At 39.5% G+C, this 23,179-nt stretch overlaps 2 protein-coding genes across 4 annotated transcripts in view; one reads left to right on the forward strand and one right to left on the reverse strand.

Moving 5' to 3' along the window:
• pde8b (phosphodiesterase 8B) overlaps window positions 1–4,699 on the forward strand; it is a 49,427-nt gene extending 44,728 nt beyond the window's left edge. For both annotated transcript variants that reach the window (XM_044012216.1, XM_044012217.1), the window contains exon 22: window positions 1,556–4,699. In XM_044012216.1, the coding sequence (XP_043868151.1) occupies window positions 1,556–1,665 (110 nt within the window). In that variant the 3' untranslated portion in view covers window positions 1,666–4,699. The remainder of the gene's footprint in view (window positions 1–1,555) is intronic.
• Window positions 4,700–5,605: 906 nt separating this feature from the next.
• Window positions 5,606–14,888, reverse strand: wdr41 (WD repeat domain 41). Of its 2 annotated transcripts, none has more exons than XM_044012996.1 (14): window positions 14,680–14,888; window positions 14,521–14,591; window positions 12,843–12,958; window positions 11,542–11,590; window positions 11,310–11,438; window positions 11,125–11,187; window positions 9,856–9,967; window positions 9,636–9,698; window positions 9,422–9,526; window positions 9,134–9,318; window positions 8,911–9,032; window positions 7,536–7,621; window positions 6,042–6,175; window positions 5,606–5,948 (listed from the first exon to the last, which is right to left on the reverse strand). In XM_044012996.1, exons 2-14 carry the CDS (start codon window positions 14,566–14,568, stop codon window positions 5,808–5,810), a joined length of 1,353 nt encoding a protein of 450 aa, XP_043868931.1. In that variant the 5' UTR covers window positions 14,569–14,591; window positions 14,680–14,888; the 3' UTR covers window positions 5,606–5,807. The 2 variants fall into 2 exon arrangements, with proteins under 2 accessions (XP_043868931.1, XP_043868932.1); XM_044012997.1 differs by having other exon boundaries at window positions 14,521–14,595.
• Window positions 14,889–23,179: the final 8,291 nt, after the last annotated feature.

The following is a 23,179-nucleotide window of genomic DNA, read 5'->3' on the forward strand; positions in this document are numbered from 1 at the left end:
ACTTCCCAAGAGGGGACTTGTTTACTGTCAACACAGCTCTGATGTCACGGAAAGATTCCAAATGCCAGTGGGATGGAGAGAAACTGTGAGGGCGTCAGGGGAAGGGAAGTTGGGAAAATAGCAGAGGGGATGGGGGTTTATGATCACTGGCTTTGGGGAGGGACGAGCAGTCAAGCAGAACTTCACTTGCACATCAACACAAAACACACATGCGGTTCACCGGGGTCACCGGCAGGTCACGGTGAGGTCACTGTTAGCTCCCGCGATGCAGCGTGGCTCTTCTGCAAGTATATGAGGATTAAGGGGGTAATTGAGGATACACACTCCTAGCCCTTTTATGTGGAGCTACATTACAAAGTGTACACAACATTAGCCACAAACTACACCCTCCCACAAATACATCTTCATGCTCAATAGATGGTGTGTAATAATAACAAGAAGATGCAGGTGTGTACAGTCAGTACAGTCTGTTGGTATTATCTGTTTCTGCCAAGATACTCATTTAGGAATGAAAGATGGAGCCACATTTTTTCCCAGTGTGCCTTAAAATAATACTTACATGCCCATTTGTGCACCACAAGAGTTGCTTGTTGATGTTCTCATTCCTCCTGTCTGCTCTGGCCCTGAGGACATTCTTTAGTAATGTTATCTAAGTGGACAGAACTTTTTTTGTGTGTGTCTCGTTCACTTGGAAGATAATCAGAGGCGACAGCAGTTTCTTATTTCCCTAAATCATTGCTTTTGATTCAGAATTTGAAACGAGCTGACGATTAAAAGGTCCGGTGTGTAAGAACATAGATGGTGAGACTGTAACAAACAAACAGAGGGCTTTTTCCCAAGTGTGTCAGGGAAGTACGGTGGCCTTTGCATTCCAAAAAGGGGGAAGAGAATTTCAACAACTGAGAGTAAAAAAAAAAAACAGAGCCCATCTTTACCTGGTTAATGTGTCAATAGAAAATCAATGTCATTTTGGAATGTACTCAATGTGAAATATTGTTATTGTTACACTACACACTATATTTTAAAGTCCTACAGTCAGTTTACACTCAAGAATTAAAGGAGATGTTTTAACACATTCATTTCCCACAGGGAAGGTTGATCACTGTTAGTTCTACTGGAGTTTTTGGTGATTCTATGCCTGTAGAAGCCAATGTAGCCTTCAAATGATAGTCTCCCAGAATTAGACTCCATCGTCTGCTTTCAGCTCCAGTTCCTGCCAGTGCTATACTTTTCAAACTTTTAGCCTACAAGTGTTTGTTCAAATGACATTATTTGAGTCAATCTTTACAACACAGACATTAAGACATTAACGTTTTGTAATTATTTAGAGATTATTATTTAAAGCCTTTAAGCAGATTTTGATGTAAAAAAAAACAGTGGACGTTTCCTTTAATCTGAACTGAAATAAATAATGCATATTTTTGCATTTCACAGCCAAAATAGAGTAACAGTAAAGACTGTTTCAAAAGCTACAAAGCTATAATTTCAACCAACCACAGCATTATACTTAATTTGTGTCCATTTTAACTCACTTCTCCTGTCCGTTTCCCCACAGCCTTTGCCAGCCTGCCCGGTCTCATGGAGCACCTGTCGGACAACTACAAGTACTGGAAGAACTTGGACGAGATGAAGTGCAAGAGTCTGCGCCCTCCTTCCCCTTCTTGACCCGTTCCTGGTTTGCCTCCTCTCACCCATCACTCAGAACAGGGCAGGACAGTGAGTGCAGCCCTGCATTTGGAACGGTTTGTCTCAACTGGGCCACGATGAACACTGGGACTCCCTTTTCCCTCTCAAATCACAGCCTCTGTTCTTGCGTGGTTCCAGTTGGACGTGCTGTTCTGCCAGTAGAGAATAGCTTGTCATTCGAGGCCCCCGGACGACGGTGCGTTGCCACTTTGCCACCCTGTTCATTTCTCCTAACAGCACCTCGATGAGACTGTGCGGGCCTCGCGGCTCACCTGACAATCCGTACCACACAGCGTAACAAACCACAAACCTGCACTTTAGCTGATCCTGACAGTTTCATTTTAATCTTCCTCTTGCTTCATCATAGATTAACCCCACCCCAAACTTTTCCTTTGAACAAAACCCTTTAGTTCTTCATCCGTCTGTTGCTGTAAATGAAACATGGTGAATACAATGGTGACCAAAGCTAAAAAGATACTGATGAAAGACCTCTCCTCATACCTGCCAGTGAATGTGTTAACTCAGAAGTTCATTTTCAAAGTGCCAACTTGTGAAGGTGCTTAGCTTGAATGATGTATGAGGTGCGACCAGCAGCACAAAACAAACTCTGACACTTGTCTAGGACCAAATTCTTACCAATCAGAAGTCCCTGCTGTGTTTAACCTCCAATCCTCCAGCCTAAAGTTAGTCCAGGTACTAGGGAGAAGACGTGAACTTCATACACAGAGGAGGATGTTTAGGAGGAAACAGGCAGTGAAGTATCTCACACTAAGAAATCTTCCGTTTCTTCTGCATCGTGGTCTTCTTGTGCACTAGTGAAATAAGCCAGTTGAGATGTTTGTATATCAGAACAAACGGAGGAACAGAATTGCACTGTATCTGAGCTTGTTTGAGTTGGAGGTATCGGTTACAAGCATAGCTCTGTGTCAATAACTGTAGACGCAAACGAGTCAAAACAAATCTGACTTGTGAGTATCTGAACAATAAGCCTTCCACTGATGCTATACTAACTGTTAGTACAGTGTACAAATCTTTCATCCTTGGAAATGGACCTCGCAGGAGCAGCAGATCCATGTTCGGACCAGCTCGAAACTCTCTAACCAGCTCTGTCTCTCACATGGTTTCTTTTAAACTGATTTTTTTGTTCTCGTTTTTTTTTCACCTTGCAGCAATTGGCTCTTTTTCTTTTGAGGGGGGGGGAAAAATGTTGTTGCACATGATTTTCAAATTATCTGGATTTTAAGTGTCAAACAAGAGGCCGTCAGATCACAGGATCTATGTTCTGTGGCTGCCCCCCAGTGGTCAAACTAGGGTTTTGCAGTTGAGCGCCAACCAAAAAAAATAAAATAAATAATGGTATGAAGGGAGAGTGATAATTGGGATCAGATCCACAGGAAATTGGTTAATGCTCCACAGGGAACAGCAGAGGAAACGACAATAATTTATTATAATTCTGAACAAATATACAACCTCTCAGATTTAATATATGAGAGCTGTACTCGTTAACAGTATTATAATGTGTTGACTCATTCATTTACGTATTTTTCAGAGCACTTTTTGTTTTGAACGTTGACCACATGAAAAGCACTACCACCAAATGAAAATGAGATTTGTAGACGTGCAAAAATGATCCAATGATCCTTTGGGGAAAACGGCATAATTTCATTTCTGTCCATTACCAGTTGTTGTAACCATGGATTTCGATGACGTATATTATGTGTGTGTTTGTGAAGGAAATGCACATGAGAGATTTAACCAAAGGCACAGAAAGCTTGCAACAGGTGCCTTATTCTTAGGTCAAACTTCCAGAAACAAGTTTTGTTGTTTGTTTGTTTTTTTTTTGGTTGAAATAGTTCCTCCTCTGATATAGAGAACACAAGAGAAAGCCATAAATACAGTATTTTAGATATTTAAAAGACAAAGACCTCGGGTACATTGCATTATGGTCTGTGCTACAGCTTTGAGTTGACTTGGCATGTCAGTGTTAATAGTCCTGTCACCACTGCCCTGATGTTCCTTCATTTCCCTTGAAGACGTGGAGAGAGAATCGGGTGCAGTCGGCTCAAATGTGAATCCCATCTACTTGATTTGTCTGCTTTGATTTTCACGGTTTTTTTTTTTGGTTTTTTTTTTAAAGAGACAAAACTGGTCACGTCCACGTTCAGTTTCTTCATCAGTGTTGTTATGACGATCAAGGTCTTAATCGACGCCTTAATCTCGTCTCTGTTTCCATTCTGCTCATGTTGCAATACACTGTAAAACTACCTGACGTAAAACTGCTGTTTTTTGTGTGTAAATACTCAGCCAATTTATCACGTTTGCTTTGCATTCTACAGAAATCTGTGTGTTCGCTTTTGTTTTGGCTGTTGAATGTTGCAGGGGTGATTTCCAACCTCTCAAAAATAAGGTTGTTGGGTTTTTGTTTTGTTTTTTTTACAGTGACTGGAAATGTGGCTCCAGATTTGAATGTTTCACTGCTATCACCAGATCTCATGAAGATATTTTTGCTAGATTTCTATTCACAAAGATTTACATTGCCTTTTCCTGTGTAGGGCAGCGACTGGTATGTAATGTTATAAATTAGGTTAGACTCACTTGGAGGCAGAATTAGACTGTACAACTGCTTGTTACGTAATCACAAGCCTTCATCACTTTCTCCACTCCCTCTCATCCTCGACACCGACGATGGCCGTGGCTGCGACGTCGACGACGTGCCAACTCTGTGTTTCGTGTGCTTCATCGATACGGGACAATAACTAGAAAGTGAAGTAATATACAAGTTATTTTTCAAAGAGGACAATTCATTGTCATCGTCGGGCCATGAGAACTTAAATGTGTGTTTTACTGCCTCATGCATATGTAAGTAGTGACAAAAGCTTTCCGTCGGTCACTTAAAAAACCTACCATGTCAAGATTTAATGTATTTTGCTCTGGTTTATGATGTCTTATTTTGATGTTTCCTGTCAAACACACATGTATTGTGAGAGACGATTAAAGCATTCTTTAAATATGACCATGTTACATGAACGTTTGGAGGAATTTTTGGACACTGGTCAAAAAACATGATTATTTGCTCTTGTGATGACACTGATATCACCTTCATATCTGTTAAAACTGATAGTGCCAACTGTTATATTTCAAACCATTGTCAAATGATTAACTCCTAAAGCTCCAGATCTCTTGTCACCCCACAACATCAGACGGTTTGATCTAGAGCTGAAACAATTACTCGATTAATTGATTACTAAATGAATCGTCAACTATTTTGACAATTGATATAAAGCTTTTTGTCTTGAATAAAACAAAATTTCTAATTATTTTAGCTTTGTAAATATGAATATTTTCGTCGTTTCTTTGCTCCATATAACAAAGAAATCATTAAAACTCAATCATTTTGGTTTGTGGACAAAACAAAACATTTGAGAACATCATCATTTCCAGGTTTGACAAACACTGATGAACATTTTTTAACGCTTTCTGATATAGATTAATCGAATTTTGAAAATATTTGTTAGTTGCAGCCCTAGTCTGATCATATAAATGCTTCTTGTACCCGCCCGCCCCTGCGCTGCTGCTGTGTACACACAAACGCTCACTACGCTACATCACTACTGCACCATTTCTGGTTCACACAATGATGACATGTACTCTACAACTGCTCATCAAGACCACAGAAGTAGAAAGATAACATAAAAATCACCAAAAGTTACAGACTGCAGCTTTAACTGACAAGATTCCTATCAAGAAAAAGGAAGAACTCATGTCGGAGCCGTTCATATTGAACCGCAATCAAGAGAAAAGCTGTACCTAACAAAGTGGCACACACATGTACCAGCCAAGCCATGACAGACCCTTACAGACAAAGACAACACAGCGCTTTAACAAACTAGGCTGGAAATAAAAAAAACATCACAACGTGTCTGTTTTCCAGATGAGGTATTTACTGATACAAATTTATGTTAAGCACTGATTTTCGTGCAAAAGGCAAGCTGTTAAATAATAAGTAAACACAAACAACAATCATTACATTTATACATATAAATTATCCATGATCAACATCCACCACTAACCTACCACTTCTTCTTCTTTTTTTAAAAAGGCAGCGAGTCAAAGTTTAAAGTTCAGAGTCCTCCATTCTCCTCCAGTTTCTGGAACAGTGCCAGGCTGCGGAGGTGAGACTGTCTCTCTCCGTTCTTCCACAGAATCAGCAGGTGGTCAGTGGAGCAGGTGACCAGACCGTTCTCCTTGAAGCTCACAAACATCTGCCAGAAGATGAAAAAGGGATTCTTTTTTTTTTTTGGCTACTTTACCGTCACATCACATCAATTATACTGTATGTCTGCACGTGATCGTACCTGGACTGCCCCCGAGTGACCGATCAGGTCACCTGTCAGCTCCAGAATCCTGATGTTGGGGACTTCTATGACCTTCTTAGACGGGGGGCCGGTCTGTTTGTTGGACCGACCAAAAGTCCACATCCCAAAGAATCCTGAGTTGAGAACAATCAATTTAAAGCTGGACATCGACTACGACGGCTGAGGGGAAACTGATTTTTATAGCTGACTGACTAAGCTCAGAATTTAAAGCTGCTCCAATCAACGTTTTATTGAAACAAGAGATCCAATTATTACTTTAGGCTTGTGCAGATGGTGTAATACTGCATTTCTCTGTCCTTATTTCCGCAGAAATAACGTAACAAAATTGGCAAGACCCATCATCACAATGACCACATTAGGAGGTAATAAGGCTGATAAAACACATGAAAAAGTTCTTCCTTTGAACCTAAAATGTCAATTTTTATGAAATTTTTATCAACCTTCATATCGATATTGCAAAAGCTGTAGGAAGAAAGATTAGCATTCATTTTATTTGAAAGAACTAAAGAACTAATAGTCGGATTGTCTATGTGAAGAGTTTAAATGTAATGACTGATGACTGCTGATCACTCATCATCAAAGAGTTGCAGTCAGCAACTAAAATAAGTGAAAATATTGCATGCTGTGAACTAGGCTTAAATGTTACGTACTATGTTCACTGCTGCTTTCTAACTAGAGGCAACAAAATGCAGTACTGCTGTTTTTAATTGAAAACACCAGCTGAAAATATCACTGACAGCAATGACAGTCAACAAAAACAGCAGTAGTTGTGGCTTCTAAAACCAAAACAACATGCTAAAAGATGCTAAACTGTTCCACAGAGCTTAGAAAAACTGAATAGTTGCAAGTTTATCCAAAAAAACACTGTGTTTTTCAGTTTGCAGCGCCTTTCACATTACTTTGTTGTGTGAAAATCATCAATATTGCAATTTGGGGGAAAGCTTCCAGTTTGAAATACGCCAAATGTTTCCTTTAAAGACTGCAGGAGATGCAAGTGACTGGTATTTGGTTGACCAGAGAGACAAAAAAAAGCCAACACCAGACCCAGAACTGGTCTCTGGTGATGAGAAGCAGATGATGCAGCCCCTTCTTTGCTCTGCAGCCAACGATGTATCCAGAATGAGCACAACTCTGCACTGACTGCAGGCAGGCAAAGACGGACACGACCGCACAAACAAACACTCGTCTTGAGACCACCCCACTCAATCAACCACACAGAATCTCCGAGTGCCAGGAGACTACACTCTGCTTTGATAAACACAATACCACATGTGGACTGCATTAGTGTACTTCCACACTGCCCACAACTGTAAACACATACAGGCCGAGTGCAGGCAATTTTCCCCTCAGCCTTTGAACATTCTGGAGTGGGAATGTAGTCCAGGTTTCTTCACAGATGGAAATGGGAAGATGGCCCTGCATGTGTGAATGTGTGCATGTGTGAGTGTGTGTGTGTGTGTGTGTCGATGTCACCTGCAGAGGCAGGTTCAGCAGGCAGAGGCAGATCCTGGATCTCCCACATCCTCACGCTGCCGTCCTCAGAGCAGGACATCAGCTCGCTGCAACAGTCAGAGACAGTGTCGGTGTCTGTCAGCTGATGACATCACAGGCTGTTCTAATTCCTGTTTGCACGCAGACATGCACCGACTTGTGCCCTGGCTCCCACTTTTGCATGCGTCCTTATGTTTGTTTGTGTTCTCCGTTGAGCTCCAGGACGTTTGAAATAAGCAAAAAGCTTAAAAATAATATTCAAATCAACGATTGGGACAATAAACTAAACATTCCTGCATGCTGGGAAATTGGTACATTACCACTGGTATTTGAGAGACAAGGAGATATAAATAAAGACAATTGTAAAGAAGAGTGTTTACTGTGATCTTGACATTCTTCCAAATTTGCTATTATTGTTAAGAAATGTAGTGGTTTTTTTATTTATAAAACCTGTTTTATCCCTCAACATAATGCCCTGGTGAGACTGCGTAAAAAAGGTCTGAAGTATGGAGACAGCTGGAAAAGTGATGCCAGAGATCTAAATGCCTCATTTCTTTGTTTTGTTAATTTTATTGACGTTGTTTTTTTCCCCAATTTTCTCATTAGTACCTGCTCTGGAACAATCAGTACCGATATCTATACTAGTGGACTAACTCGTAAGTCTGGTAGCCTTAATATATTATACAATACCTGAGGAGAGTCTTGATTAATAGTATATTATGAGGTTTGTATTATGAATCAAAATACAAGGTTGTGTGGTATGTACAGTGCTTAACAAATTTATTACACCTCAGGTGAATTCAGCTTGAATTCAGTCGGCTCACTGGGCTTCTCTGAGAAGTCAGCAATAAATCAAGCATAACATTAAAGCACTAAATCATTTTTTTCTGTTCAAGAATGCAAGTAAATAACTAGAATTTGAATTTAACTCTGTTAAGTAAGTTTAGCCTAATATCAGTGAGAATACGGGACATAAGAAATAATTAAAGGGACACTTAAGTGTATTTGGTAAGAGACACTTAATAATAAAATATTCTAAACTAAGTTAACAAATTTAAAGAACTTGGGGCCCTTCCCTGATTAATAAAGGGATAACTGAGCTACATTAAAAACTAAACAATTCACAGTATTTGTAGCATTTTACATTCCTCTTTCGATCTTTGCATATTATGCTTGTAAATTACTCAATGATGTTTCATCTTAATACATCTACTGATACTGACTAAATATAGACCGACAAATAGAAAAACAAAATGTGTTTCTCGCTCGGGCCATGAAAGGTAGGGGTTTTAAGTATATGAGAAATTATTTATTTATCCAAGTATGAAAAACAATAGTAACAAATAAACTGCATTACCTATCAGATACCAGCATGGTGTGTAAGACGTTGGAGTCATGGGCCACCTTCCTGTAGGCCACCACTGTTTTGGTCAGAATGCTGTACACGTACAGGCCACTACCCACAGCTGCAAGGATGAGCTGGAACAACCACAAACAAACATTGTGTTGCTTTAGGGGCTCACAATAACAAAATAACATCTTAATTTCCTCCTGATCCACCGGTCAGGTCCCCTTCACACCTTTCCATTGGTGGTCAGATGCTGAATGGACATCTCGCTGGGTTTGGGAGCCCCTAGACGTATCTCGGCCAGAGCAGAGGGTGGTGACTCTTCCCACAGGATGTGCTCATAGGCAAGAATGTTCCAATCAATCGCGTCCCATAAGATCAACTCGCCCGCATGGGAACCACTGGCAAACAGCCCATCTGAGGAAAACAACCAGAGCTCGGTTTGTTCAAAAGAAACATCAGTTCACTTCTATGTGACAGGTTACTTTGGTGTCGCTTTTGTTTTCTCAGAGATACCGACCATTGACGTTGATGAGAGCTCGAATCTGGTCCTGGTGGTCGGACAGACAGCGGATTTCGGCCAAAGATATGGAGGAATCGGTGGAATATGTCAGTCTGTAGATGACTGCAAAGAAAAAAAAGTCATGTAGTTTTCCTTTATTCATATTAAAATACTCTAGTGTTAATGAAATCATCATCTCTGTTGAGGGAGATCCTCAAAATCGTTCTCTTACTTATTTCCTTATCCATCGCAGCAGCTATGCAGTTCTTGGGCAGCTCTATCAAAGCGGTTATTCCTGCAAAATGCCAAAAATACGATGATTATGCCACAATAAACGCTCTGTGTGCAAACAGCAGGGTCAGTGGGTGAACACAGTTGGCGCAACAACTGAGGGATGTTTTTTTTGTGTGACAGTTATTGACGGATGATTTTTCCCGTTTGTTTCTCCTCACCAGTGTCACTGTGGTTCTGTCTGTGACACTGCAGCTGAAAGTCTTTGTTCCACACACACAGCTCCTCCCCACCAGAGAGCCACACACACAGCCGCTCCAGCACCAGCAAGCACTGAGAGAGAAAGACAGATGCGTATGAAGACATGCTATTTTTAATTTGGACATTCGCACACACACAGACACGCATATAAATCAGTGAAGAAAAGTGTAATTAACCTCCAAATGATGTAATTAACCTCACTCTGTAAAGTGGAAATAGCAATTACCATCACAGCATTAAAGAAGAAAATTTAACTGATCAACGTGTGTTTAACATTACTCCAGCTGGGGCTACAGTTAAAGACATAATATGTAACATTTCTGCATTAAAATATCTAAAAACAGCTAAATTAATGTGATATGCTTTTGGAGTAGAGTACTTACATTAGCCAAAATGTTTCTTATACTTTTTAAATTCATAGATATCTGTATTTTTAATCATGTTAATGGACAGTTTCATTTTGGTGGCCTTTTAATGACATCTTCCACTTTACTTCTGGGGCAACCTATGAAATATCAGAGTGAGGAAGGAAATGTTTAGCCAGTGGGATGTCTTCTTTTTTTTCATTTTGTTGTGCAAAGAGAACCCAGACGAGACAAGACATCAATTCCCATTATCCCATGCTTCTTACCAAGGTCAACAAACTAGGATTTTCGTTATTGCTGTACTAAATGTACTAAATGCCCAGGGGCTATATGTAAGATATTCAACTACAGATTAAAATTGTACTGAAATTAAAAAGTTTGGAAAGTGTGGCGCCCCCTCCCCCTTGTATCAGGAGGGTTGCCAGTTCAAATCTCAGGACAGTTCAAGAGCGGATATAAGTGCTGCCCACTGCTTCTGCACCCGGCTTGTGTGTAATAAGGATGGGTTAAATGCAGAGGTCAAAGTCCCTCTCACTAATTGGTGTGTAATTAATTCTAATTTTTAATGAAAGTGTTGTGTGGGTGTGCTATATTCACCACCTATATACTGTGGTAAATTAAATAGATTGTGGAAAGAAATAGGTGAGTGCTCTGTTCTCAGCAAGAGCAGCGTAGCTTTCTCGGTTGAGACGCACGCCTCCAATAGAGAGAGTGGCCTCTAATCTGATTACTTGTGAGCTTAATTTATAAAAACTGCAGCGAGAAAGGTGCTTTTCAGACATAAGACCGACAGTTTAAACAGTATAAACACATTGTTATTACTACGTTTTAAGGTGCATGTCATAAATGTGGTTTGTCAGTTACCTTTACAGAAGACTGAAGATCAGACACAGTCTGAACTCTGTTGCCGGTATCAGGGTCCCACAGCTGACAAATAGGATTAAGGTAAAGTGACTCTGAATTACAACAACAACAACAACTACTTTTGGATAAATGTAGTGTGTTTGGGTTTTTATTTTGTTTTTTTAAATCATTTGTTCAGAGGATACACTGAGACTTCTGTCTGAGGAGGCCGTGATGAGCAACGTGTGCGACATGAGTCCATCGCTGCAGATGAGCGTTGTTATGGCTGTTATTTGCTGAGAATGGCCCCTCAGCTCCTGCAGCCTCTCACCAGTCTAAAAGCCGGATGGATAAAAAGAATGAATGTAGTTCATGCCACCATGTTTGTGTGTTTCTGTACAAAAATATTACGATTAAAATGGAATTGTAACATTTTACCTCAACATTCCACACCAAAACAAGGCCATCATCCCCAGCCGAGGCACATCTGGGTAAAAACAAGATTACATTACATTACATGTCATTTAGCAGACGCTTTTATCCACAGCGACTTACAATAAGACGGAAGGTAAGAGTCATTTCATTCAACCAGACTTGTTTGACACACAGTATGTTCCCATGAGCAGGTTTAATGCCATTTAATTGAACTATTGTAATTGTTCCAATATACAAGCACTTCTGGTGAATCAATGTATTGAAATGAAGATTGTCCTCCACTACACAAAAGGAGATAAAGCTATATCCTGCCATGTTTTTCTTGTTTTTTCTTCTACCTCTGTGTTCCAGCTTCTTCTATTACGTATTTCCGATTTAAAGCCCAGTAGTGTGAACTGTGGAACACGTGCAGAGCACCTAGGCCAGTTTGGGTCCATTTGAACATATACATGCAGCAGTAATTCAACTCACATTCACAATACCTGGGTGTGATTTTGTTCGAATGTCATAAAAACATAGTAACTGCTACCTCAGTGGAGAGCTCATCTTTATCAGGTTGACTAGTCAAACACTGTCTGCAAGACAATCTCCGTTTCTGGAGAGGAATCATTTCCAGTAACTTTATCTCCACCCGAGCAGTCTTAAAAAACAACTGTCCTGAGGCTTACCACCTTCACTTGCCCTTTGACCCTCAACCATCCACACTGCCTGTTGCCAAAATCAACAGACAGGATGAGCGTATAAAAAAACAGAGATGAAACGAGAATTGAAGGAACTGTCGAGGATACATTTTCAGATTTCAAAAGCAATCCGGAGAGAATTTTCTGCCCTTTGCCCCCAACTGTGGACCTGTGTGTGCGGAGGGGACACGACCCAGAGAAGAGGGTTATTACAGGAGGAGGTCAGGCGTGAAGCGACCCCCAGCTCCTGACACACACACACGCGTGCACACACACACACACACTTAGATCTGTTATAAATCCCAATCTGACCACTTACACAGAGCCACTGTACCATGCCACAGTGCAGCATGCTTCCACAAAGCTAGGATAACACACGTGCATGAATGTGTGTGTGTGCGTATGAGCAGCATTAAAGGGCTTTGGTTATACTGTATATTGTGTGTGCACACACTATTGCATTGTGGTGATGATTGGGCTCTTGTCATGCTCTGTAAGTTTGCTGTAGGTGAGGATCTCCTGTCAATCACAGTGGGATCGAGGCCAGCCAAGGGTAGAGAGGAGAGAGGTTGGAGTGTATGAGGAAAAAAGGGAGGGGGGCGGCGAGGGTTGTGGTCGGCTTACCTGAAGTCATCAATCTGCACCAGAAATCGAACAATGTCAAAATGTCCTTTCAGCACCTGCAGCTCAGTGAACCAGTTTTTGGGCTGTTCCTCTCCAGTGCACAACACTGAGCTTTTCTGCAGACGTAAGAGGGAAAGTAGTCAGACAAACAAAAAGCGGAGGTGCAGAGGAGCACAAATGAACGCTGGAGAAAGTACAGCAGGGACAGACTGTGCTGGGAAGGAACTGAACCTAACATGCAATTGGTTATGTCTGGCTAAAAGAGGTTTGGGCCTTGTAACCTAACATACAAGGTTCCAGGTTCATCTATAGACTTTGTCTATAAAGTGGATCATGATTTATTCTCTGAAAGATTATATAAAATTGTTTTTAAATATTCAGGTGTATTTTCCAATGTCTTGTTTTGTTGAACCAACAGTCCATGACCCAAATGCATTCAGTTTATGATGATGTATGGCAAAGAAAAGCAGCAAATCCTTTGAGTGAAAAGCAAGGAAAACATTTAGCTTTTTTAACCACTGGCAACAATATTTTATTATTAGTTGAGTAACTGATTAATGAGTAATTGAGATAAATAAGCAAGGTGGTCCGTGAGGGAGATGTGAAATGATTGCTTGGGTCATTTATTGTTCAGCCTTCAACCATCTGACAGCTGGCATAACTACCAAAGATATTTTTATACATCCTCATTCACTACAAATCAGCACAGTCTTACCATTTTATGCCCATATAATATGAAAGGACATAAATAGTAAGCTTTTTTTAACAGGAACTTAACTTTTGGTTCAATAGGGGAAACTGACTTCCACTGCTGAATGGCTGATTCTCCATATGTTGTTGGTGGAAAATGTGTTAGTTATTTAATATTAAGTATTTACCACTGTCTGAGATCAATATTTATTTGTGAAAATACAAAATAGAGAGACAGTAAAGAGAAGGCTTTATAAATGCTTATTTGTATCTAGACCAATTCAGACCAGGTGATCAAAAGCCACCATGCTTAGTAATTTGTGAGAAAATGTTGGTTTCTCAAACCTGAAAATAACGATTTTCTCAAATGTTTTTTCCACAAACTAGAATTATTCAGATTTAATAATTTACTTGTTAAATGGAGCAAAGAAACCAGAAAATATTTACATCTAAGAAGCTAGAAAATGAGAAAACATGTTTTAATTCTTAAAAACTACACTTAATCCGATGAACTGATTATCAAAATGGTTGATGATTAACTTGGTAATGGAGAAATAATCAAGTTATTGTTTCAGCCCTAATGCTTAGACTCATCACAAAAGCCACAACACTTGCGTTTTGCAAAAGAAATACACAAAGTGATGAGGCTTTTTGACCTGTGGTCCACAGTAAGCCAAAAAACCACAACATTCATACATTTGTGAAATGTTTTTATTGGATTATTTATGATAATGCAAAATCTCAGTGGGTTTTTTAGACCTTAGACCACATGAACAAAGCCCTGCTACTCACTGGTTCAATAATCCACTGTGTGTACTGTATGTCTATATGATGTCTATAGATTAGTAAGATATATCTGTCATGTAAACACGGGGTAAACAACATTAGCAACATTAGCATCTGACATGTTGTGGAGGAGAACAACACAGGGAGAATATAACATTTGATACCACATTTCGGTGTAGTAAATTAATAAAAATCAACTCACCTCCACGGAGCCTTGAGCTTCCCTGCCACCGAGAATCCACCGCAGCATCGTGTGTTAGCAGCTAACGTTATCTGAATAAAACAGTAAACATAGCTTAGCACAACATGTTTGTAAATAGCTCAACATACAAGCTAGCGCTACAGGCGTGTGATTTCATACCAGTCATTAGCGAAAATATGGTGCTGTCATTTAATGAAATTCCGTCTTCTATCGCCCACACGACACGAACTGTATAACCATATCACCACATTTGGCGAATAAGAAGTGAATAACGTCACGTTTAAGCTTCGAGAAAGAAAAACTAATAACAGTCAGAAACCACAACAAACCATTCATGTGACTTTGACTACGGAAGCCACCGCAGGACACGCTTTATTTTGTCGCATTTAGTGGAAATACTTCGACAGAGACACAAATGTTCACGCAATTTCAGTCGACTATTCACAGCTAAAACGGGCGACTTTTACCCTCGTGTTGTGGTTTTTAATGGGTGGTGTTTCCCTTAAATGTCACCATATGCACGTCTTAACACAAATACATATACTCAGCTAAAATTGACTCGATACTTCAGTGTGTTCGTTCAGTATTCATAACCTGACACAAAGTACTGTAATACAGAAGTGTGGAAAAAAATACTTCAATACTGGTCATACACTGACATAATATGTGACATATAAATTAGACTGAATTATGGTGAACGTATGTAAACTATCCAGTTTTAAATATTGAATGTGAATACTCTGAAAAGTGACGCTCAAACAAACACTCAAGTGAAGAAATAATGGCTCACATTCTTCATTGGTTTGAGTCAGATGTGGATCCTGTTTAAACTAGTGTGATTCTCCTTTTGGCAGCTAGATGGCAGTGTGTAACAATCCCATGAGATCACACAAGGCCCAAACCTCTGTACTAGCCAGTCATAACCAAATGTTTTTGCCCAGTGTTTCCTGTTGTACTAACCTAAATTAAGAATGTAATTATAAAAACAATAAAATAAAATGTGTGTTTTCATCTCCACCATTTCTGCTGACAGGTTTTTAGTCCCCTGTTTCATCTCTTCCTATAGGATACATTTTGACCTGCTGTCCCTCCACATAATTTTCTTTACTCTCCTCTCTGTGTCTCCTGTACACACACACACACACACACACACACACCCGACACAGTCACACATCACCCTAGCTGTATCTACTCCTGCTCCCCCGATTGAGACGACAAGCAGTGTAGGGCCTGTGACCTTCATGGTGGCTCAGATCTGCGGCTGGCACTGATTTCTGATTTAGTGTCGATCCGCCGCGCTTGTCAGGGCCTGCGAGGTGCTTTCCATGTGGTAATAGAAAAGCTCAAGGGCAGCTGGAGAAAGGAGGAGGATTAGGGAGAGGGATTGGTTGAGGTGGCGGGAATGGGTTTAAGATGTGAGGACGGGTGATGCTCTGTTTGTTTAAGTGCCTGTCAGATATCTGAACGAATGGGTCAAATGTGTAGACGGCAGCAGAGGAATTTATTCTGAGTCACTATGCTGAGTAATTAAATCAAAGAATTTGTAGGAATGTACAGACTTGTGGAGTGACATGCAAAGTAAAGTTTATTAACATGTGACAGTGACAGTGTTTTCTGAGGGAGAGGTGAATGTGAAATATCATGTCAATCGTTCCATAAAGTCAGGGATTAACCTCTGGGCACCACATGGACATTGTAATTTTATACACTAGGAAGAAGATGGACAAACAAAGGAAACATTTAGATTGATTTAAGCCTTAGATGAATCCTTTTATACTGTTTGTATTTTAAGCAAGGGCCTAGCTCCGGGCCACCATCTTACATCACCGTACATTTTGAAGAGGAAGCTCATATGCAAATGAAGAAGAATGACATCCACAAGGGAAGAGTCCTCCATTTACAATCTGCAGTCTCACCATCAGACGTCATTAATTCTTACACACAGGAGCTTTTTTTTGTACACTGTACACTGATAGTTATCCAGCTCAATCGAAGCCGGTGATGTTTTGTCATTGTCATCAACCACAACTGGGTCTCCAGGTTTAAGATTAACATGAATTGTATCAATGTGTCCAAGTATTTCACAAAAAAAACTCAGAATAAGTAGCAACTGTACGTGACAATCTAACATGTCCACCTGATGGTGGCACAAGAAGTGATGAAAATCATCATGATTCATCCTCTGGAGATCATGAAGTCTGCAGATCAACATTACCCAACCTTGGAGAATTAGGAACTATATCGTATCAGCTACAATCTTCAACGAGTTTGACCTCCCATGACCAGCCTGCTGCTTATTCTTTAAATCTTTGTCATGCATAAGCAAAGACTGCTTATGCATTTGTACTTTTTCCACAACAGTGGCTTCTCTTCTCTTTTTAGTGGGACATTCGTAGGACGGTGCCAAGAGACGAGTTGGCAAAATGAACATCATACATTATAAGGACATAATAAAAGAAAAGACAAAGAAAGATTATGAAAAACAGAAGGTAACAAGAAGGAATTGGAGATAAAACGGTGAGTGGTTCCTGAGTGCAGTGGCCCCAGCCTCAAATAGACACCGTGTCAAACATGACCAATGGCAGGAATCAGCTTAGAGGTGAAGTCCTGATGCGGTGGCCACTAAAGCACTCACCAGAGCACAGAGAACAGTCTGACTGCACTGTGGTGATACCTGAACTGAATCAGCCCTGTCTGCAGCCGGTAAGGGAAAACAAATTACGATGGTGGAAAAGGAATTAAGCTGTAATTTAACAATGGTGCCGACAAACATTCAATTCAAATATTCAATCCCTCTCCCTCCTCCAGCTGTTTGAAGGGGTCTTGTCTCCTCTCACTGTGTTCTGCTCCACCATGCTCCACCTGGAACACCACACGTGTGGTGGCACCTTTTTAACTCCATCATTTCCATCTGAATAAGAATCAACGTCATTGTGAGTGTGAGTGCACATGCAAGACAGTTTTTTTTCCATTTATCGGTATATTTATACATTAAAAATATACGGAAAAACAACAAGTACATAAGATGACCCTAACCCTAGACTAGAGGTGTCAAACTGGTAGCCAACCACTTAATAATATCATGTTCAAATGAAAACAGGGCTCACAAACTACTCTTCCTTTAAGCACGTGTGGGATAGAACATAAACAGAATAGACAGAAATATTTTCATCATAGTAATAATAAGACATTTTAGTGCAATTATCGCATAATTAAATGTATTACAATCCACATTAAATCACACACACATATGTATATACAGTATGTATATATATATATACATAAAGCTTGTTTTAATTACGGTTGTCTACATTATTATTTACTTATTTATTTGTCTTTGATATTAATAGATCACAAATGCATCATGTTGTAAATCATGTTGTTATTGTGAAGCATACACCGTTCCATAACTTTGAAATCTAAAGAAATATCCATGACATTCAAACCACTGTCTAATGAGTTCACACAATTAAGCCGATCAGCTCCACATGACTCTCTGGCTTTATAAGTATAGCAGTGTTCGGATCTCTACTAAGTCCACTTCATTAATTTATTTCAAGAAATATGTCCACAGAAAATTAGATTTTAAAAAAACTCAACTATGATTCCCAAACTTTTCACATGCGGAAACCCACTGCTTTTTAAAAGACAACACACACAACTACGACCTAACGCACGATATAATGTATGTTGGATAAATGAATCTCAGCTTAATTTTGTGCATGTGCATTTAAAACTGAAATAAAACCTCCAAAAGAAATGTCCCACAACCAATATGTATATACATCATATACTGTATATACTGTACACATAACACATGATCATGGGGGGAAGATGATGATCCACCAGCGAGGATGACTGAGTGGATTGGAGCCTGTGTCACTTTGATTTGTCACATGCATATGACTGTAATTGCTGTGTTTCAGTCATCGTAGGTTGATTATGAACCTTGACCTATCACATACACACTCACGCAGTATAGACATGCGAATGTCTGCAGGACTGTGTTTTTCCTGCAGCCCCAAAAATTTAGACACCAAGCAGCGATGAAGAAATAATCCTCACTGTCTGATCATCACTGTCTGTCTCCCCTCCCTCTCCTCCCTCCCTCTCCTCCCTCCCTCATTTGCTGACCCGCTAATGTCCTGTTCATTTTCTCTTATGAATAGATAATGGGCAAAAATCAAATCTCTTCATTTGCATGTAATACAATTAAGACCTTTTCAAACAATGACAAATGGAGGGAGCAGCGAGGTGTCAGTCAGCCTCGCGACAGTGAGACGGCAAAGACAGCGTTCGGCGAACCCCTTCCACTTTTTAACGAAAATTAATAAAACCTTCAAATGGGATTTTCTCGCCACCATCTGGAATAACAATCACAGAGACACTCCTAGACTCTGGCTGTCAAATGGAATTAAAACCCTCATGAATTTGGATTCAAAGCCTCCAACATGTCTCTACCTTAAGCATTAGATTTGGGTTTATCAGTAATGCAAGCCTATGTGACCCGAATTCACATAAACATGAATTTTCCTTTCATTTCCCTGAGGTGGTTTTAACAAAATAAATGGAAACATGAACTTAAAGAACCATTTTCAGCCACATTTAAAAAAATAAAAATTAACAATAATATTAGCTTAGCGTTATTTAATGTTCATGTTCATGGGAACTGAGAAGTAAAAGGGCAAGGACACATTTTTATGTCTATCTTGAAACAATTCTAATGTGTTCATGTGCACATTTAAACTGTTTTTGTTGCACTTACCAACTGCACAGGCCATTACACTATTGGTTAAAAGAATTGTTCTGCCTCAAAACAAAGTCCACAGTCCTTAGTTCAGCCAAAGACAAATGAGAGGCTATGACAACAGTCCATAAAAACATGAAGACACTGTTTTTAAAAATACAGATCATTTACACTGTTGCAGTGTAACAAGGCACAAGGATAAAGTGACTGATGTGCAGTAGTAGTAGTAGTGGTAGTAGTAGTGGTGGTAGTAGTAGTAGTGGTGGTAGTAGTCGTAGTAGTTGTCGTAGTTGTAGTAGTAGTAGTGATGGTAGTAGTCGTAGTAGTTGTCGTAGTTGTAGTCTAAGTAATAGTAGTAGTTACAGTAGTGGTAGTAGTAGTAGTAGTAGTAGTGGTGGTAGTAGTCGTAGTAGTAGTTGTACTAGGAGTAGTGGTAGTAGTATTGGTTATTACAAAAATAGGGAGTGTGATCATTCTAATACAGAAGCTACATTTATATTCATACATATAAATTCACAGATGTTCCCCTCTTATACACATCTGGAAACATGTGGACACAAACACATACATGCACAACACACACACACACATACTCTCTCTCTCTCTCTCTCACACACACACACACACACACACGCCCAGGAAAATTAATGAGCTCTCATTCATAATCCGGGACAGAGAGAGCCATATTCACCCTTGGATGGTTTATTGACTGATTTCATTTATTTGTGTGGGATAAATAGGAGGTAAACATTGGCTCGCTCCCACATTTTCCGCGACACACTCGCTGCACAGCATTCTGGGAGAGCGATCCCGCCAACAGCAGGGTCACTGATTGGCTGTACCTCGTCAGCGCATGACAAATTACCCAATGAGAAATAGGTTGCCCGTTTTCACAAACTAGTTAACCCGGGTGATAGTGAAACAAATTATTACATTTATGTAATATAATTTCACGTGTGTTGACAGGCTGTACAGAAATCTTTATCTCTGTGCTTTCCCGCCCCGTTGATAGCTTCTCCTTTGATTATCAACACATTCAAACATCCCAGAGGTTAATTGGACACTCTGAATTGACCATAGGTCTGAGTGTGTGAGTGAATGGTTGTTTGCCTCTGTTTTCCCTGCGGAGATCTTTTAGTTTAGTTTTTATTTTTATTTTCTAAACTATTTATTTAAAAGTTTAGTTTATTTCAAATAAAAAAAAACAATAACAATTGTATACAAACACAAAATTGTCCAGGTCTTGAATGAAAAGGAGCAGAAAGAAGAAGAATCTTATTTATTCTGCCCCTTTATCCCAATTAATCCTGTTGTTAGACAAACAAGCAAATGACAAAACGTCAAAGGGAAAAAAACAAAAAACATCCTGTGTTTATATGCAAGATATTCAAATTTCATTGTACAGTATTTCCTTAACATACTGGTTTTAAGGTCAAACGACCCTCACGTGGAGGATAAAGCGGTGGAAAATAGATGGATGATTGCACTACTTTGAGAATAAATCGTATTTTACAGAGTAAACTTTTGTCCCTTTACAGATACAGCATAATAACATGCACCTGATGACAACCCCGAACCTTTTAAACGTCACAAAATGAGATGATCAAGAAGTTCAAATGTAAAATAGAGTTGTGCTTGTGAAGCTTTACGATGCAAATCGTACTTCTGGTACTTTTGGACTTTGATGATGTAGTGCAAAGACAAGAAGCAAAAATGCTGAAATAAGACGAAAAAGGCTTCCAAATATCAGATAATCTACTATAACACTCACTGTGTGACACACTGACACTACAGATTCACAGCACAGCAGGCGCCTAATTGTCTAACAGCTTATTCTCACAAAATGTGTTTTTTTTTTTTTTTTATTGTTAAATGTAGGTTTAGTAATTAAATGTGTGCTCGTGAGACGACTTTTGCACTCCTGTGCAGTTTGAAGCAACGTTAACTTTAACTCTGCAGCAGATTGACGGGAGAGATTCTGCTATTTCTAGATCACGAGGAGGAGGAATAAAAAAAAGAAAAGAAGAATATTAGGTTCCATTCTAAAGCAGAACAGATATACTTGATCATCCAGGCACACATTATATTTATAACGACCTGTGGTTTACAGTTAATTCATAGGATCTACTTCTTAAATGTAGATGCCTTCATGTGACATGTGTCTCAGATTTACCCTCATACCTCCACTGCCACCATGTTAAAGCTCAATGTTCTGGTTGTGCTTTAAGCCTCATGTTTGAGTGCTCCTTCTGCGTCAGGAAGCTGCTCACTGTGTTTCAAGTTGCTGGTCAAGAGAGTGCTAAATATCCATCTTTTTAGCAGTGCCAGCACAGGTATCTTTCCCTGTGAGTCCACGTGGCCCCTGTGATTGTTCAGGTCCACAAACTGACCGGGTGAAAACCAGTTTTCTCACAGTGTGAAAATATACTTCATGGATGAGGAAAATTAAAGTATTAAAGCTCTGTAACCCTCTTCAAGTCCTAGCAGAGACCATTCCTTCCAAGTCAAGTCAACTTTATACCTAGAGCACATTTAAAAACAACCAAGGTTGACCAAAGTGCTTTACAGAGTTAAAGGCACAGCAACATAAAAGGTATAAAACATAAAATCAATAAAAAAATATAAGTAAAACAGTGAAATAGTGACATAATAGAATATTAAAATAGTAAAAAAAAAAAAATACATAGAAGTGTCTGGGTTGACTGTGGTGAAGGCTGATTTAATTTCCTACACTTTGTAATGTGTTACCATTCACATTGCACTACGTAACATGTGACCACTTAGAAAGTGATTTAAAAACACCCCTTTTAAAAAAGCTTTTAGTTGAACACGGTTTGTAAATGATAATTTTATGTATTGTATTGTGTTTTGTACTTTGGTTGTTTTTATTATTTTATTATATAATTTTCATTGTGAAGCACTTTTATATATGAATAAAATGTACTTACTTACTAGAAAGCTAGTGTTAAGTATAGTGCAGCTTGTGAAGTATTGCATGTAAAGTAATGACGAGTCACAAACTTTCATTTTCCACTGATAAAATACTTATATGAACATAAATCTCTCATTTAGATTCTCCCTGCTAGGCTGCTGGGTTAAATAGCTTCACCAAGCCTGCTGATAAATGAGCCAACACTTCACTTCCCGTTACCCCATACAAGCCAATATTATGTTTTCTGACCTCATTTCACTTACATACAGGGGGAGTTTGGTAAGAAATTCTCCTTTTCTTTTAGTTTTTGCTCTCCAATTTATTTAGCTCAGCCTTTGTTGCTGCCACTGTTTACTGACGTAGTGGATGGATCTACGGCAGTTTGTAAAGTGGCAGCGTAAGTACGCTGTACTGGGCTGTATGGGGTCATAAGTCTAAAATCAAAACTAAAAAGCCTCACGACTGCTCTCAAAAACATCTCGACCAGAAAATTAGACAAGTGAGTGTATGTACTGTATTTCAGATGTGAAGTTAACATGGGATGTCATGGGATATTTAACACCTATAATGTTCTTACAGTCCATTATTGTTGCACTATTGTCTCCTCCCATCATGTGATAACAGGTGTGTCCACCTGTTACCTATCGTGAAAGTCAATTTCAAAGAGCGGATACTCTACTGCTTTGTAAATAGAATTTTAAGTGTAATAAATAAATGTATTCGTATGAAGTAAGAGAAGGGTTTTAACTTACTTGCTAAAAGACACATCGGCACAAACAGGCACTGTGGTGTTTGACGCTGATGCAGCTGAGCCAACCTTACAAACTGCAACCAGGCAACACTGACTTCATTTTCTGTGATGGCAGCTGTGGCATTAGAGCAAAAAAAAAAGCTTTTATCTCTCCTTTTTTCCATCACAAATCTCTCCCTGTTTGTATCCCTCTAAAGGTCAGAGCTGATGAATCTCTCGCAGGAGCCAA

The sequence above is a fragment of the Solea senegalensis genome, linkage group LG21 (genome assembly GCF_019176455.1).
Source record: "Solea senegalensis isolate Sse05_10M linkage group LG21, IFAPA_SoseM_1, whole genome shotgun sequence".
NCBI lineage: Eukaryota > Metazoa > Chordata > Actinopteri > Pleuronectiformes > Soleidae > Solea > Solea senegalensis.